The 18,447-nt window shown below is 37.1% G+C and overlaps 1 protein-coding gene across 8 annotated transcripts in view; it reads right to left on the reverse strand.

Moving 5' to 3' along the window:
• Cdh8 (cadherin 8) overlaps positions 1–18,447 on the reverse strand; it is a 393,196-nt gene that overhangs the window by 252,039 nt on the left and 122,710 nt on the right. For all 8 annotated transcript variants that reach the window (NR_133570.1, NM_001285914.1, NM_001285913.1 and 5 more), the window contains one exon: positions 2,898–3,192. Coding sequence is in view for 7 of the 8 variants with exons in the window: in NM_001285914.1 (NP_001272843.1) it covers positions 2,898–3,192 (295 nt within the window). In the remaining variant the exon portion in view is untranslated. The remainder of the gene's footprint in view (positions 1–2,897; positions 3,193–18,447) is intronic.

Here is an 18,447-nt window from a genome sequence, read left to right on the forward strand (position 1 = left end):
AGGAACACTTCTTAAATATTAAAGATTAATCTTTATGTATCTTTATGTGCATATGTACGATATGCATATGTGTGCATATAAATATACGTGTATGTGTGTGTAAATATCACTTAATTCTATTCCTTTAGCAGCAAAAATGATAGAATATATGTACACATATATACACAGAGGTACATGTATACATGATATTCTGTAGTGAATAACTTTTTATAAATTTTTATAGATTGAAAATGCCATGTCCTATGTGTATGTATCTAGAATTTTCTCAGCAAATATATCAGGCAAATAACTTACATGAACAAAAAGGGCATCTTCTGATATATTTACAATCAACACATACAACATTGGGATTAAGACAGAGAAAGTAGCATGGGGCAATTACAGTTTCCTTGGTCCCCATTTGTATAAAATTAAGCATGCTCTGTGTACAGAACGTGCTAATAATTCTATTTTTCTAATCTGACTTAACAAAATCTAAATAAAAAGACAAATTGGGTAAGTATTAGACCAAACAAGATCTAAAGAAAGCAGAATTTCTTACTCCCTGCCTGTGCTTCTGAATTTAAAAGCTGTGCAAAGATGGAGATGATTCCACTTGCTTGCGTACTTCATTTTTATGGTGGTGCTGATGGAGGAGTGGTACATTACGGCTAGGAGTTCATAAAAGTTTCTCCAAGCAACCATGTCATTCCAGGCATCTACAGTGCAATGACTCAGTTTTGATGAGCAGAAAAAATAAATAAAAATAGAATTCCTCTCACAAGAAGTAGATAAAATGGAATCCTGCCAGAAGAAATATATGGGTAAGATATGAAGAACTAAAATCAGTTTTGATTTGCTGTTGGAATGGGTGTTTCCGCTGCAGTTTTATTATAGGCAGCTTAGGAACAGGATATTGAATAAAAATAAAGCCATCAAAAAAAAAAATCAGTGGCTAAGAAGTTTAGGCAGTTTTAATCAATGAGAAATAAACAAACTATAGAATACATGGAAGATTTTCCCATTGTATATGCAAACATTAATTAACAAGGGTAGAATATTTAAGTATACTATTAGGGAACTACTGAGATTATCCACTGGATGACACTGGTGTGTGATCTAGAACTATTCAATCTAAGAGTGAAGTTAGATGATTCATTGAGATTTCACTCAATTGAGAACGTCCAGGCCTAAATAGAGTATATATATCACATGATTCCTACAAAGGCTCCAGGATTATGAAGAGGGATCAAAAGGATTTTAAAAGTCAGAGGTGGTAGGTGGCTACAAAGAATTGGTGTGTCCTGGATACAGGTGGACAAATGCACTTATGAGCTCATAGTTGCTGTAGTCTAAAGTCAGTGAAATCACAACACAAAGATGGAAGACAGTCACAAAGCTCCACATTTACATGAGTTCATACTTTTCTTGACTGCTGCAAGACGAGAGTCAATTTCCTTTGAACGTCTATCCCCAGATAAGTCAATAAGGTTCAAATGAAAGACCACTGATCCAACAATATTTAGACAGCATACTTTGGTCTCGATAAGGAAAAGAAAAAATAACAAAAACATAAGTTTAGGTGGAAATTAAGGGGATGAATCTGGGTTGTGAGGGTAGAGGTGGGTGAATATTATCCAAGAATTTGGCATAAAATTCTTAAAGAATGAATAAACAATTTGCACACTGTACTTCTGTCAACCACAGCTATATAAGAACAACCTGCTGTAAATTTTGAAAGAAAAGGAAAACTTGACCAATGTCTTTCAGGTTTTATGTGGGTTTCAACATGTTAGACACAGAAATTTGTGGACGGCTAGGTCGGAGCCATCTAAAGAGTCATAATGATGTTGGTTTTTAATATTGTGTTTGGTTTTCTTTGGGAATTCCAGTTGAAAACCTGTGAGCATGCAAGCTACTGAATAAAGCAGGCAAATGAAGCAATAGATTCTTTGGTTTGAAGCACTTATTTTTGTTGATTTTATTTCTGGTATGTTTTTCTCCATTTCCTGTCTTGTCATCTTTACCTTCTCCAGTTTATTTGGCCTTGTTGGTTACCATATATCCTTAAATGCAATTTTCAATAACCTAAGCAGCACACTGCATGTGCAAAAAATGACTTTTTGTGATGCTGCACTTTGAACTTTGGATCCTTCCTGCTGACTTGTGAGGGAAGAAAGAGATCTAACAACTCCCCCTTTATATTAAGCGGTCTGAGATGTGGGGAAATCCTGTATGAGAGCTGGGGTTATAGAATAGATAATCAGACTGACAAGCGTGGGTATTAAAATCGTGTTCCTGAAAGCATCTTGCTCTGCTTTTTTATATAATAAACACATCAATGATTCAGAGAAGGTAGGAATGAGTCAATGGTATAGTGTAGGCATGTAGAAACATGCACTTAATGTCAATTGGCCATAAAAGAGAAAGACATTGGTAAACATGACTGTATAGCCCACCATAAAGTCATCCCATCCAATCAGCCCCGCATCTTTTTCACTCTAGTCTTAAATATTTTCCTATGCCTCTGTGCACTACATCTACATGAGAATATACGCAAAAAAATAATAATTAAACATGAACCAAATATCAATAGGATTAGCTTGGCATGTCGGAACACATCTTGATAAATCTGTCTCAGTAACAAGACTTGTCTTCGACAGGAATGCAAATAAGCCTATTGAAACAGTGCCAGGAAGAAGCACCATTTTAATAAAACCCTTCCTCTGTCAGTCTCTATCACTAAGGGACTAAAGCTATTGAGCTGTGCAACTTGCTCCAAGGAAGGGGATTTACAAATGCACATGACAGAGAAGTAGGAAATAAATGCCTTTCATTCAGCAACCTACCAGACCCGATGCCAGGAGCTACTTGAAAGGTGACCCTTAACAAGTCTGAGAAATTGGAAACATACATACCCAAAATGGACATCTCTGGAACAGTAGCATGATAAGGTCCATTGAGGAACTCAGGTGCATTGTCGTTGATATCTTGAACCTTAATAATAAATTCAGAAGGAGGCTCAAGGGGCTTGTTTGTCTCAAAGTCCACTGCCTGAGCCGTTAACGTATATTCAGCCTTTTCCTCTCGGTCAAGTCTTTTGATAGCATGGATATCTCCAGTTATATCATTTATTTGAAAGATTGTGCCAGCTCCATCACCCGATAGGATATACTTGATTTTTTTGCTTCCAGGATCCAGATCTGTGTGTAACTAAAATGAAAAGAGGCAGGAGTTAGTTGTGGAGACAGCTAACTTATCTTCAGAATTATTTAACTGACTATCGGTTGTGTATCAAATTAATTCTTTTTACACTACTTCCTTGGTCTCTGCTAACCAAACCTGTACAAACAGTATATACAGTTGCATTCAGTATATACATTTGTTACAATAAAACCTAATGAACTTCATCTAGACCAGCCTCTATAAAGTACTCAAGTTGGTTTAATATTAAGTTGCATGGTTTAGAAATGATGAGAAATTCTAGAGAGCACAAAATTGCATGTATGGTTTTTGAATTATCGATACATATATGCAATCACACACACATAATTATCAATGCTACATTTTATGAAGTACAATGAGGCAAAAACCATTATTCAGGTTTAATGTAAATATATAAAATTTTATTTAAAAATGAATTATTTAGTAGGAGATATTAAAGCCAGAGGGCCAATATGGCTTATAAACTCTGCACAGGTTATATTTGATATATCAAATGGAGTGGGGCAATAGTTTGCTGCTGTACCTATGCCAAAATATTCAACAGCTCAACTTCTATACTTAAGAATTTCATTTCATTCTTTAATTCTCAATAATTGTTACAGTCCAGGAAGTGATTCTCACATTATAGAAAAATATACATTAATGATAGGATCCCGAACATTTTCAAGCAAAAGAATGGATCTTTTGGAAAATGACAACTGTTCAACAAGAGTTCAGATCCATTACAGATTACACCAATGAGCACTGATTTGACAACATTATTGAGGTTTTGATTTAAAGCAAAACCTTGGACTTACAGATACATGTAGGTGCTGAGTAAGGCAAAATTACAAACCCTTTCCTCCTATTGGGTTGCTGCCTGCAGCCTTGATGTGAAGGTATGTGCCTAGCCTATTGCCTTTTGTTATGCAGTATTCAGTTGATGTCCCTGGGAGGCCTGCTCTTTTCTGAAGGTAAATGGAGGAGCAATGGATCTGAGGGGAGGGGAGGTGGAGAGAGGAGTAAAAGAAAGGGAGGGGGCTGCAGTCAGGATGTATGATATGAGAGGAATAAATAAAAATAAAAATAATCCTTATAGTTTGTAGTGTTCTGTTGTGTACTTTTCCCCCATTAATACTTGGTAGGTTCCAGTACACAGCCTCCTGATTTAATAAATAATAAATTTATTTTAAAATGTATATTATTTGGGACTCTGGGGATGTTCCAGCAGTCGAGAGCTATCTTGCAGAAGACCAAGTTTCAATTCCTAGCACCCACCTGGGCTATCACAACAAGCTATAACTCCAGGACCAGGGAATTGGATGGACCCATTTTACCTCCAAGGGCACTGTGCATGTATGATCTTCACTGCATATGCACAGAAAACCATTTATACACATAAAACAAAAATAAACGAATCTAAAGAAATGTACATTATTTTTTGAATCTTGCATGGTAGAATAAACGACTTTTATGTGGCAAAATAATACTTAAATGCACATATTTTTGTTTAATTGTTACGTATCTGCCTATACAGGCATAATTTTTTGTACCTAGAGATATAAAGTATTTGCTTCTTTTTTTTCCCATTTTTAATTAGGTATTTAGCTCATTTACATTTCCAATGCTATACCAAAAGTCCCCCATACCCACCCACCCCCACTCCCCTACCCACCCACTCCCCCTTTTTGGCCCTGGCGTTCCCCTGTACTGGGGCATACAAGGTTTTCGTGTCCAATGGGCCTCTCTTTCCAGTGATGGCCGACTAGGCCATCTTTTGATACATATGCAGCTAGCTATTTGCTTCTTTAAAAAGTAGGTGTGGTGCAAATATCTGCATCTGACTCTTTCAGTTGCTTTTTGGGTCTTTCAAAGGGCAGTCATGCTAGGTCCCTTTTTGATAGTGCTTCATGGCCTCAGTAATAATCCCCAGCCTTGGGACCACCCCTTGAGCTGGATCCCACTTTGGGCCTGTCACTGGACCTTCTTTTCCTCAGGCTCCTCTTCATTTCCACCCCTGCAGTTCTTTGAGTCAGAAGCTGCTGACCCCTGTGGTTGAATTAGGGAAAAGCCAGAAGCTGAGGGGGAGGGCAACACTGTAGGAGGACCAGCAGTTTCAATTAACCTGGATCACAGAGATTTCTCAAACACTGGACCACCAACCAGGCAGCATACACCAGCTGATATGAGGCCCCCTCCTCTCACATATACAGCAGAGGACTGTCAGCTTTGGATTCAGTCAGAGAAGATGCAACTAACCAGTCAAGAAACTGGAGGTCTCAGGGAGTTTAGAGGTCTGGTGGGGTGGGCGGAGGTGGGTGGGGACCTCCTTGTGGTGACAGGGGACAGGGAGAAGGTATAGGATGTGGAACAGTCAGAGAGTGGGACCGGGAGGGGAATAAAATCTGGAGTGTAAGTAAATAAATAAATAATAAAAAGATAAAAAAAAAATAAGTAGGTGTGTTCTTGGCTTAGTCTCTCTGAGAGTTCTTAGTGGTCCCATTTAGTTGACACTTATTCTTCTTAAGGGGTTGCAATTCCCTTCAGTCCTTCCTTTAATTTTCTACATTGGTCCCTGACCTCAATCTAATGTCTGACTGTAAGTATCTGCATTTGCCTTAGTAGGATGCTGGTAGAACCTTCCAGAGGACAGCAGTGCCAGGCTCCTGTCTGCATGTACAAGGTGGCGGTGGGTGGGTGAAGGAGCACCCTCTCACAAGCAGCTTGGAAAGTGAAGAACTTGGGGAGGGGGTGCCAAGAAGGGGGTAATTTTTCTAATAAAAATAAATTTAAAATATAATAATAATAATAATAATAATAATAACAATAACAATAAATAGTAGGTGTGTTGTAGATAGAACCCCCTACAAATTCAATGGCATTGTGTCTTCCTGGTATTCCTTTTGTTTTAAAGAGGCTCTATTAATTTCTTATTCAATTTAAATTGTATTTAGCGCTTCGATAAATGAAAAGGAGAGATTATGAAAAAGACATAAAATAGCAACAAAGAGCCCAAATACATTGCAATCTCCTCCTTTACCTTTGAATATTTTTAAAAGCTGAAGCATAAGATTACATCAAATATTTATTGAACTCAAAATGTATCCCTTTCATTTATTGTATTAAATTTATGAACAAGAACAAATATTGAAATGCCATTTTATCTTAATGAATGTGGGATTATAATTCATTAATGTGATATTAATCCTAATTTATGATCATTTTAATTTATGTGCATTTTAACATTTCCATTAGCATTTTTATTAAAAAAAGAACATTTGAATAATATATCATTCACACAGCCTTTTGTTCACACAGAAGCCATTCTGGAGACAAGGGGATTCATATGTATTACTCTTGTTCACAGTTTTTTTAAATTACCAAATAAACCATACAAATTGACCTTATTGTTAGTTATGCTGGAAATGATTTCACTGTGTTTTCATCCTACTATCAATAGCATGGGATTAATCAATTGTATTGTGATGTTAGGTTTTTAAATCACTTGGGTTCAAAAATAAGAAGTAGGAATCATACTTTGTTTTCTTTTTATAAGAATAAATACATTGGTAAAATTCAGGTCTTTTAAACTATCTGCTCTATGGAGATTGACAGATTTAATTGGGCTTCAGTTATTCTAGGGACATAACTTATCTACACGATTGATTTTAGAACCTGAGAGGATGTATTAATCTAAAAAGTATTTAAAGATAAAAGTGGCTATGTTGAATATAAAATAGCTGAGGACATTTTCATTCTATAAGATCTTCAGCTTTGTACAACTCTATGATATTTGTGGCATAAGTCTCCTTGCAACACAGATGAAACTAACTCAGGTCAGTGAAATGTCTCAGGCAGGTAAAGACCATGGCCACGAAACATGAAAACTTAAGTTACATCCCTGGAACCAACATGGTGGTAGAAAGAACCTCTGTTACTTGTTCTCTGACTTACTATGTGACAGTAAGACACACATGTGTATATATACACACATACACACAGGTACACACACAAGAACACATAAATATTTATGTATCTGAAAAATATTTCAAGTAACTTCTACTTATATTATTCTGTGATAAGACTAGAGAAAATTAAACTTATATGCACTCTCCTCTAAGACCTTTAACTATCAAGTAGACATAACCTAAGAATACCTGAGAACGAACCCTCAATTAAGGGATTGCCTGATCACATCAGCTTGTTAACAAGCTAGCAAGCAGCAGGACTGCAAGGTTTCTGCTTCAAGGCCCTCTTGAGTTCCTGCCCTAACATCCCTCCATAATGGTGTGTAAAGTGAAAGTTTACACCAAGTAAGACCCTTCCTCCCCTAAGTTCTTTTTGGTCATGGTATCTGCTACAGTTATAAAAAAAAATAATAAAGTAGGGCAGAATTGAGCACCAGAGAAATAGTAATACCTGTGATGATCTTTACTGTTGTTTCCAGAGGAATGTGGGACACTTTGTGCTAGAAAGCCAGTAAGTGCCCAGATGTTATTGAATTGTTCTAATAGGAGCTTGGAAGGAACGAGTGCTAAGGGAAATGGGGACTGCGGAGGCCTGGACTGTGACATTTTGGAGGGTAACAAGTAATCTACTGGAACTAGGCTAGGGACTATTATGATATTTTGCTAAGAATCTGTATGTGCTGATCAGCTGGGGCTGAAAAATCAGCAGTGATTCACAGAACAGTGCCACTAAAGTAAATAAAGCGTGTGCTTCACTGAACTTCAGAACATTAAGCAGGCTGTGACTGAAGAGTCAGCTCTCCTTAATAAGAGGTTAGTATTGGATAGGTGAAAACTCCTTGGGAAACAAGCATGTATATCCTTAGGATCAGTACCTAGAAGCTAGTTCAAGGAGAGCAGGTTGCATATCCAGAGGGCAGCTGAATATGGCTGGAGATGCAAGATCAAGGGGGTTAGAATTTCTATGGAGAGCCAAGAAAAACCCACTGTGGAAGGTTTGACCTTCTTTGCCATGGAGACCCCAGGATACAGGAGATGCCAGAATTGGGAGATGTCCACCAAGGATAGCGACAGGTGTGAATTAAGGCTGGACTAAGCATGTAATACAACTTGGTGTGATGCTGATGGAAAAGCTGCAGAATTTAGATTTCTACTATTATATTTTAGTCCTGTTTGAGTGTAATTTTTTTCTTTTTGTATTCCAGGTCTTCCCACTTGGAATAAGAAATATAAAAATTGTATTATGTAGGAGATCACCTTTTAAACACATTTGGGGGCATTATAAAGAGACCATGGACTTTTAAAAATATTATATTTTAAAGGCTAATTGATTTTTAAAGGTTGTGTTATGTTTTATATTATGATACTGCAAGGAATTATTTGCATCTCTCCCTTTCCTTCTCATAAACCTGCACAATCACTAGATAAGCAATTTGAAATCATAACAAAAACTTGTGGGTATACATAAAAAAAAAATGATTGAGAATGAGCCAGAGCACATAAGAGTCTGAGTCTGGCCCTCTTAGTAGTGGTGAAGCAGACTTGCAAGCTACTATTTTTGCTGTTCTTTCTCACATGTCTGTCAGGTCCTGAACATTTAATGCAATGATTTTATTCATCACTTCATCCCACTGACAAGAGCCTGTGATGCTAAAGACATCCCAAGTGTACTAAATGTTCACAGTTGTGCATAATCTGAACATGTGAGTGTTGCCTTTCTCCGGAGCTGGTTTAACTAACTGGAGCAGAATAAAGGCCACATGAAAATAAGCCTTGATGGATAAGACTCTGGGGCTTGCTATGGCACAAGAAGACTTTATCCTTCATTTAATAAGCATATCTAATGTACCCTACACTCTTCCTTGTAAAGGTGAGGGTTCTGAAAATTGTCTCTGCTCTCAGAGTCTCAGTTTTCTGGGAGATAAACAAAAACCTGAGGAGAAGTGTGATGATTGATATTGGTGTTGTTGTAGTTCTGTTATTTGGTTTTGAATAAAATGTTTGCCCCATGGGCTAATAATACATTGAATGATTGTTTTCTGTATGGTGACACCAATTGGGAAAGCTCTGGAAACTTTACAAGAAGCATCTAATTGGAGGGAGTTGGTCACTGTGAACTTATAATTGCCAAACTTGGAGGATATAACATAGTTGTTGAAGGTATGCTCTCAGGCTACCACACATCCATCATCATTAGTTGCTGACCAAGCATAAAGACAATCAACTATGGACTGAACCCTTTGAAAGTAGGAGTCTAAAGAAAGCTGCCCTCTGATAAGTAGTTTATATCCTAACAACGCTAAAAAGGCTAATACATATATGTCAAGTGTTTCCTGTATGGTAAGCACTTTGCCAATGCATGTAATTTCTTTTGCAGCAAACCTGACGACATTCATCCATTTCCTGGAGATGTACACATTGTCCAGTATGCAGAGGCGATCACAATCTTTTACATTGTGTCTTCAACTACAGAATCAGGCCAGGGATGCTTATGGTGGCTCTGAATTGTGAGGACTGGCATCATTATACTCTATTCATCATCCATATATTTTCATAACCCAATTAAAAGACACAATTGTATTTTAAGAATTGTGGCCACTTGCATTTTATTCTCCTTTGCATTCTCTTTACCTAGTAATGTGTCTGTCATGTTTTTTTGAAGCACAATAAATATTTGTGAAGTTGATTGAGTGCAAATGAAGGAGAAGAATGAAACAGTTCCCATTTCATTTTTAAAACAGTGATTTAAGGAATGAAGAAAAAGAATTTAGGAAAGTTAGATCCAGGGACTTAAATGTTTGCTGTAGTAAACAGGAGCTCTTGGGCACTGCAAATGAGCATTTGAATCTTAATGCCAATGAAGGAACTAAGATTGATGAGTTGGTGGAAAAGTGAGTGGGTGGATAGAGAGCACTGGGTAATGAATAAATTAATAAAATGAGTGGCAGATGCAAATTATCTTATATGTGGGCATTATCATTCATAGAATCAGAGTAAGAACACACATTCTTCTTGTGATTGTACATATGTATTGTCAAGAAATAATCTATTTTCCTCTCTCACAGGCTTTTCCAAGATACTAAGTTAATTCAAGATATAAAATCTAGAGTTAATTCAAGTTTATTAATATTAATTTAAGACAAAAGTATGTTACAGTTACCCGACAGAATTACTTCAGGACATTCTGACTTCATATTCTACTCAGATGAGATAACAGCATGGATTATGTACAGTTAAAATCACATCTTTGACTGAAATCAGGCATCCCTGAGATCACAACTCATTTTGAAATTCTATTCATTCCAAATGGGCACCATGAAATGTCTCTCTGATTTATTATTTTCTTCCCAGGAAATATCTAAGTTGCAAGGAGAAAATCAGCATCTATTAGAATCTAAGGGTTGCACAGGGGTTTACAGGCTGCAGAGATCACTGCCGTTTATGGATCGTAGTTTTCCATGAATGTTATCTGGCTCAAAGTTAACAAGCTCAGCACTCTTGAACCAATTTAGATGATACACTATCTTCTCAGGATCTGGCATACATCCTGCTGTGTAGAAACTGGGCTATGAGCTATCAATTTTTCTGTGAATAAATTATAATTCATAGATTAAAGCCATTCCATATCAAGATGGTACCACCGTTTCACACAATATGGTTTTGGTCTGAACATTTGAGGTGATAAGAATACGAAACTTCATTCTAGAATGGATACATACGTAGACTACTATGAAAGTTACAGTGTGGGTTAGGAAAGAAGAAGAGGGGCACATGAGCTCATTTTGTGTTTCGCGAGTGTTTTCATGACAGCTTGAGAGTTACTATCACCATTTGCATATTCTAACTTCTGATCCTATCTTCTGATGCTCAACACACTCATCCAAAGGATACTGGACCTCCATAAATTTCAACATTTTAATGAGGCCAAGTAATTATTAACAATGAGAACTCTACAGTCACCTGATACTTCGGACCTTATAAATAAATAAAGCATGCATGATGCTTTAGAGTTAAACATCCTGGATTATGATAGGTCAAGCAAAACTGAGAAAATGCCCTGCCTAGGAACATATTATGGAAAATCCTTTCATTTATTGAAATGTTCTACTACAGACTAAATCTAAATAATAAAAATTACTTTTCTTTTAGTGACTCAATTGCTAACAATTTGTAGAATTGAATTACATAATAAGGCAATATAATAGTCACAAAACCACTCTAAGATTTTAGCAAAGAACAACTTGGGGAATGGATAATTATTCCTCCAACCACATATATGAGAAAATATAAGTTTACCAAAATCAAGATAAGCTTCCAAAGAATTTTTAAATATTTGCTTCTGAATTGGCCTTAGAAACTGAAAGAATAAAGAAGAAAAGTCTCACTGAAAAACCACGAAGGATTGTATTATCTATACTGAAGTGCAAACTCTATCTGCTTCAGGAAAACGAAGCAATGCCTACACAGGCTTCTTGTTAATTTCAATTAGGTGAGGTATAGCACTCTGATGACACAGGCACATATACATCACACTGTGTCTTTTTCCAGTGGGAAGAAAGTTTGACCAGGCGATGGGGGCTGGTGCCCACAGAAATGGAAACTTAGAAGTCCATGTGAATTGAGACTCTGTCCTGTATGCAGCTGAGAATACAGCCAGAAAAAAAGGAACTCGTTGTTGTTGGTTTTTTTTTTTTAAACTATTTTTAAATAGTAAAATTCACAAAATCAGGTCTTCTGTGTTTGTCACATTTTACCATAGAATGACAGAGACAGATGGACAGACAGACAGACATAAGGAAGACATGTCAAACCATTTGTGGAGCAACTCATTTTGTAAATGTATGAAGCAGAATAGACATAGAAATAAAAGCTAGTATGTGGGACAAGCTAGTAAGTACAAAGGAGTGATAAAACAATAAACTACTGAAACTGACAGTCATGAGGCCAATATGCTTCCATTTTGCTTTAGGCCCACATCTTTTTAGTTTTACAAACATGATGTGCCAGGTTTATAGCAAGCTCACTGGTCTTTGCTAAGCTTCAATAAGATTCACAAATCTCTGTATGTGTCTCCTCTTTTTCCTACCTCTTTCTTCCCCATGTTCCCACCCTTCTTCTGTTCCCCTCCCTCTTTCCATTCTTCTCTCTATTCCTATCTCTTCTTTTTTCTTAATTTCTTTCTGACTTTCTTTTTTATTTCTCCCTTCCCTTCCCTTCCCTTCCCTTCCCTTCCCTTCCCTTTTCTTTCTTTCTTTCTTTCTTTCTTTCTTTCTTTCTTTCTTTCTTTCTTTCTTTCTTTCTTTCTTTCTTTCTTTCTTCCTTTCTTTCTTTCTTTCTTTCTTTCTTTCTTTCTCTCTTTCTTTCTTTCCTTCTTTCTGTCTTTCTTTCTCTTTCTCTCTCTCTCCTCTCTCTTTCTTTTTTTCTTCTCTTGGAAAAGGTAAAACAATTAGCAATGCATTGACAGAAATAAGTATTATCAGAATTATAGAATATTTGAATTAATACAATGACTCTGTTTTTTTGTGTTTGTTCGTTTGTTTCTTGTAGAACAAGACCTAGCAAGCAAGCAATATTTGAGTTAATACAATGACTGTGGAATTTTTTGCTTGTTTGTTTGTTTGTTGTTGTTTGTAAAGCAAGACCTACAAGCAAGCAAATCAAAGCATTCACTTTAATGAAATTCAGAGAAAGGATACTGGAAGCATTCACTCTGTAATAATAACACATAATAGAATTAGTTTATTTTATCAAAATGCATATTTAATATTACCCCAGGAATGTTCAGGTTCTAAAGTCTCAGAGGTTCTTGTTTCTATTAGATAAATGGTCAGATTATATATTTCGCCAAGAAAACTAACAGAAACTCATTTCCTTTTCATTTTTAAGTAGTTATTTATTTTACTCAATATTGATAACAAAAAATTGTTTCATCTGTGGCTATATAATAAGTTTTAGTTCAGTAACCCTTATAAGAAAAATGGATGGAAAACATTATTCTCAATATGGGCCGCTTATAACTAATTATTCTCTACTTAGCCATTTTTATGGTCAGCATGCAAGTGTCTGTTGGCCAAGGCTCTGTGCTAGTATTGCCAATGCTAATAGAGGATACCCTTTTGTTGAAACATGATTTTAACCTATAAGCTGATAGCAACCCAGATGAAATGCCATCTCTAATAGAATACAAAGTGAATATGTTTATCAAACACAATCATGTAGAGTAACACCAGATTATGAGTCCAAGAATAAGAGTATAATAAGAAAAATAGAACTTGACAGAAATAAACTATAAGAATTGGAGGAATCAACCTTTTCAATAGTCAGTTTCCCTATTTGCAAAGTGTTTTAAGAATATCCCTTAAAGGTTTTTTTAATTATTAAAATGAAGCAATATATAATGTGATAAAGGTATGCTATGTTTCAAAATCAAAGAAATTTAAATAAAAGTACAGAGAGTTAGCATTCTTTAGGAAATCGAGAGATATTTCTTTCTGCACAAACTGGATGTGAATTTAAAAAATTAGTAAAGCATTAAAACTGAAAGTGTAATGCACAGAATCTTACTCATGGTAAAATGAAGGATGTAACCGTTAAAACTTTGAGTTCAGTTATTTGTATGTGTGAATGGGAGTTGTTCTGGGGAGGGGCATAGATGCCATCATGTAAATATGGAGGTAAGGGGACAATCTTTGAGTCAGTCTTCCTCTTTCACTATGGGTCATGTGAGGCTTATCTGGCAAGTGCTCTTACCATCTGAGTCTTCTTCCTGGTCTAAGATTATAACTTCATGATTTAGCTGAGCTCAGCTTAAAACTACTTCACATTGGTCATCCTATTTGGGTAGCTAAGAGTACAGAAAAAAATAGTAAAAGCACCAATATTACTGAAGATACTTAAATATGAATGGATGAAAACATGATGTGATAGAAGGTGCCTGGTTGGCTGGCAGACTGGCTGGATAGGAATAATAAGATTATTCAGAGGAATAATTTAGAAAAAATTACTATATTGATAAATTCATAGAAGGTAAAATTAGATAAAGAGATGTCTAATAGAAAGAATATTAGTCCCAATGTATATTTATGTTTAAATGTACCCTGAACATCTTAATTATAAGTAAATATGTGAAGAAAATAATGAAAGGGTAAGCAGAAAAGGCCCCACATATCTTCTAGTAAAAGTTTTATGCTGTTTCAAAGCATTAATCCCTGTGTTATACTAAGTCATTTTAAATTTGAGTATTAATTATAAAAGATACTTACATAATGATCTTTTGAAAATATTAGTTTCTCATAAGCTAAAGTCTCTTTATAATATTTGAATATCTCATATGTATGTGTATATATGAAAATGGATGTATACCTAAATATGTGCATATATACAAAGATATAGAGACAGAAAATAAACATATAAAAGTAGTGACAGCACAGATAAAAATTAAAATGCCTACTTATCCCCTTAGACAGTTACAAAAACAATATGCAATGCAATAATCTACAGTACAAAAATATTGATGGGTCAGGACAAAGGCTCTAAGATGAGACAATCAGTGGTCTTACTCAAAGAACTTGAGTAACTAGACAATTCCTGATAGGAATTGGAAATATTACAGAAATATAACACCAAAATCTCTCTATTTCTAGCTAAAATGGTTTTTCTCATTTTGCAATAAGTGACAAGGGTGGGGTAGGAGGATAGAAGTGATGCCGACTTTTAAAGTCCTATGAAGATCGAGGTACCTGGGACCAAGCCATAACTGAAATTATAAAAGGAAATGCATAAAAGTAAATTGTCCTTTAAGCCCCAGAAGAGAATTGCAATGTTGGGGAATCACTTCTTTTTCTGATATCTTAAAACCTGATTTTAAAAAGCTCCATTCACCCTACTTTCCCAGTCTGAGAAGCATAGCGTGCTTCTGAAAGGACCCTGACATAGCTGTCTCATGTGAGGCTATGCCAGTACCTGGCAAATGCAGAAGTAGATGCTCACAGTCATCTATTGGATCAAACAGAGGGCCCCCAATGGAGGAGCTAGAGAAAGTACCGAAGGAGCTGAAGGGGTCTGCAACCCTATCAGTGGAACAGCAATATGAACTAACCAGTATTCCCCCAGAGCTCGTGTCTCCAGCTGCATATGTAGCAGAAGATGGCCTAGTCGGCCATCATTGGGAAGAGGGGACCCTTGGTATTGCAAACTTTATACACCCCAGTAGAGGGGAACGCCAGGGTCAAGAAGTGGGAGTGGGTGGGTAGGGGAGCAGGGCAGGGGGAGGGTATAGGGAACTTTGGGGATAGCATTTGGAATGTAAATGAAGAAAATATCTAATAAAAAAATTGAAAAAAAAAGAATGCAAAAATTGGAGGGAAAATGGATGGGGTGGGGGGGTGCAGGGAGAGGGGAACCTGATCTGGTATTGGGTGAGGGAAAAGGACTGAAGCCCTGAGGGCCAGCAGAAAGAAACGAAACACGCAACCTCAGGAGGTAGGATGTTGGGGGCACCTTCCAGAATGTAGCAGTACCTGGGAAGGGAGAGACTATCAGGAATTAAAGGGAGGGGAAACTTTGAGGAAATGCCCAACAGTAGGGAGAAGAAACTTAAAGAGCCTACCTCTAGCAGGAAGACAAGACATCAAGTGAGGGAGGTGGTTGCCATCCTATAGTCAAAACTCTGACCCATAATTGTTCCTGTCTGAAAGAACTGCAGGGATGGAAATGGAGAGGAACCTGAGGAAAAGGAGGTCCAGCAACAGGCCAAAGGGGGATCCAGCTCAAGGGGAGGTCCCAAAGCCTGACACTATTACTGAGGCTATGGAGCACTCATAGAAAGGGACCTATTATGACTGTCCTCTGAAAGACCCAACAAGCGGCTGAAAGAGTCAGATGCACATATTTGTACCCAACCAATGACGGAAGCTGCTGACCCCGATGCTTTAATTAGGAAAAAGCTATAAGAAGCTGAGGAGGATGGTGACCCTATAGGAGGACCAGCAGTCTCAATTAATCTTGACCTCAGAGATCTTTCAAACACTAGACCACCAGCCAGGCAGCATACACCAGCTGATATGAGGCACCCAACACACATACAGTAGAGGACTGCCCGGTCTGTGTTCATTCAGAGATGATGTACCTAACCCTCAAGAGAGTGGTGGTCCCAGGGAGTTTAGAGGTAAGGGTGGGGAGGAGGTATGGAATGCGGAACAGTCAGAGGGTGGACTGGGGTGGGGGAATTGGTGTGTAAATAACTAAGTAAATAAATAAGTAAACAAGCAAAGAATGCAGGAACTCAGCACAGAATTTCAGCTTTACCAGAATTAATAACACTTTTGAGTTACACTTTTCAGCCACAGCTTCTCCATGGCTAGATAAAAGATTTTAAACATGGTGGTGAACAGATTCACCATGAGTGAAAGGAGGGTAGATAAAGTAAATGGTATACTTCTGATTTGTTTCCAGATCTTGCTCTGTACTCAGGCTGATTTCGAGCTGGTAATGCTTCTGTCTCATGCTTTGGAGTCCTAGGGTTACATGATGCAGCCAAACGCAGCTAAGAGAGCTTTCTTGGAGAAAGCAAAGATGGATAAAAGTCAAATGAAAGAGTATGCATAGAAAGAAAAACTGAACTTCCTTTAAGATAAAATAATGAAGGACCTGGATGGAATCACAACTACCAGACATGAATTTGGTTAAATATTTAATAGTTCATCATCTAGATTTTCTTGTTAAAATATTAGTACTGAGGCCCCTAACACTACAATCACAACTCTCAGATTGTTATAAATATGACAAGTAAGTGAAAGATTTTGTTGTTGTCTATTTTTAATTTTTTAATTTAATATTCTTAAGTATCATAAGGACCACAGTTCAGAAGGGGAAATAAAGCGTAAAATACCATCCAGTTTTCAGACTTAGATACATATTCTATGTGTGCTCGTTTGTACTTGTGTATAAAGGGCATGCACGCATCAACATGTATATGTGCTCTTCTACTTAAACTCTTCAGGAAATAAAACCTAGACTCTGGCTTGAAGAAGGAAAAGAAAACACAAGAGCAGAGGAGGGGAGAGGTGAGAAGAGGAGGGAAGGGAAGGGAAAGGAAGGGAAGGGAAGGGAAGGGAAGGGAAGGGAAGGGAAGGGAAGGGAAGGGAAGGGAAGGGAAGGGAAGGGAGGGGAGGGGAGGGGAGGGGAGGGGAGGGGAGGGGAGGGGAGGGGAAGGGAAGGGAAGGGGGAATAAGGGACCAACCAACCCAATGAAAACCCACAATGCAAACACAAAATGCCCTTGCTATTTCAAACGACAAATAGGAATGATGGGAATATATATATATATATGTTCCCAGTATTGAATGTGATTTCTATATCGTTTGAAACTATGGAATTTTTATTACTAATCTGAAATAACAATGATCCATTGAATTCCACTATTCATTCTAGGAGTATTTTTCTTCAAAATACTTGCATAAAAACTTCAATCTGCTATATCAGAAAAAGATTGTGAAAGGATAAGACTTTTGCAAAAGTTATTAAATTGAAATATGAATTGCCTCTGAGCCAATGTGACTGGTGTTCTCATAAGAAGATAAAATCTAGGCATGTAAGTAGATAGGAGGTTAGGATATACACATTTCCAGAAAGGACAAAGATACCATGACAAAATGATCACATACAAGTCAAGAGTGATATCTCTGAGGGAAGCAAACTTACTGGGAGCTTACGTGTGGTCTTTATAATATTAATAAATACAGGACAATAAATTGCTTTTGTATTGGGTTTCTTCCCTGAGAAACTTTATCATGTCTGTACTACCAAAGGAATAAAGCCCTCTAAGGCATACTAGCTATTAATCAATTATTATCCTGCTGATGCAAAATGGCAGCAGAAACTTTCAGGGATATTTCACAGACAAGAGTCTTGGCTTTCAAGAAGTAATCAGTTCCCTTTAAAGAATTTCTGATACCTAACATCCAAGAATCAGTAAATAAATTATGTTGTCTGTGGCAGAAATTTTGAAGATATGAGTAACTGAGGTGCTCAGATGAGGACCTTGTTCTGAGTTAAGTAAGCATGTTCAACCGTATCATACAGATTCCTGAGAGAAAAGTCTATCTTCTTTGGTCATTGAGAGACAGGAATGTGGAAGAGTGTTTGAACCCAGACAAGCTTGCTGGCTCTAAAGTTGTAGAGGTAGATCCAATGGGCAACAAGATTTAATGTGTATGAGAAGAAACTCCCTCTGGAGATTCTGGAAATGGACCAAATCCAGCCAAGTGTACCTTTATCACTTCCCAGAGAGACAGGG

This window comes from Mus musculus, chromosome 8, assembly GCF_000001635.26.
Source record: "Mus musculus strain C57BL/6J chromosome 8, GRCm38.p6 C57BL/6J".
NCBI classification, from domain to species: domain Eukaryota; kingdom Metazoa; phylum Chordata; class Mammalia; order Rodentia; family Muridae; genus Mus; species Mus musculus.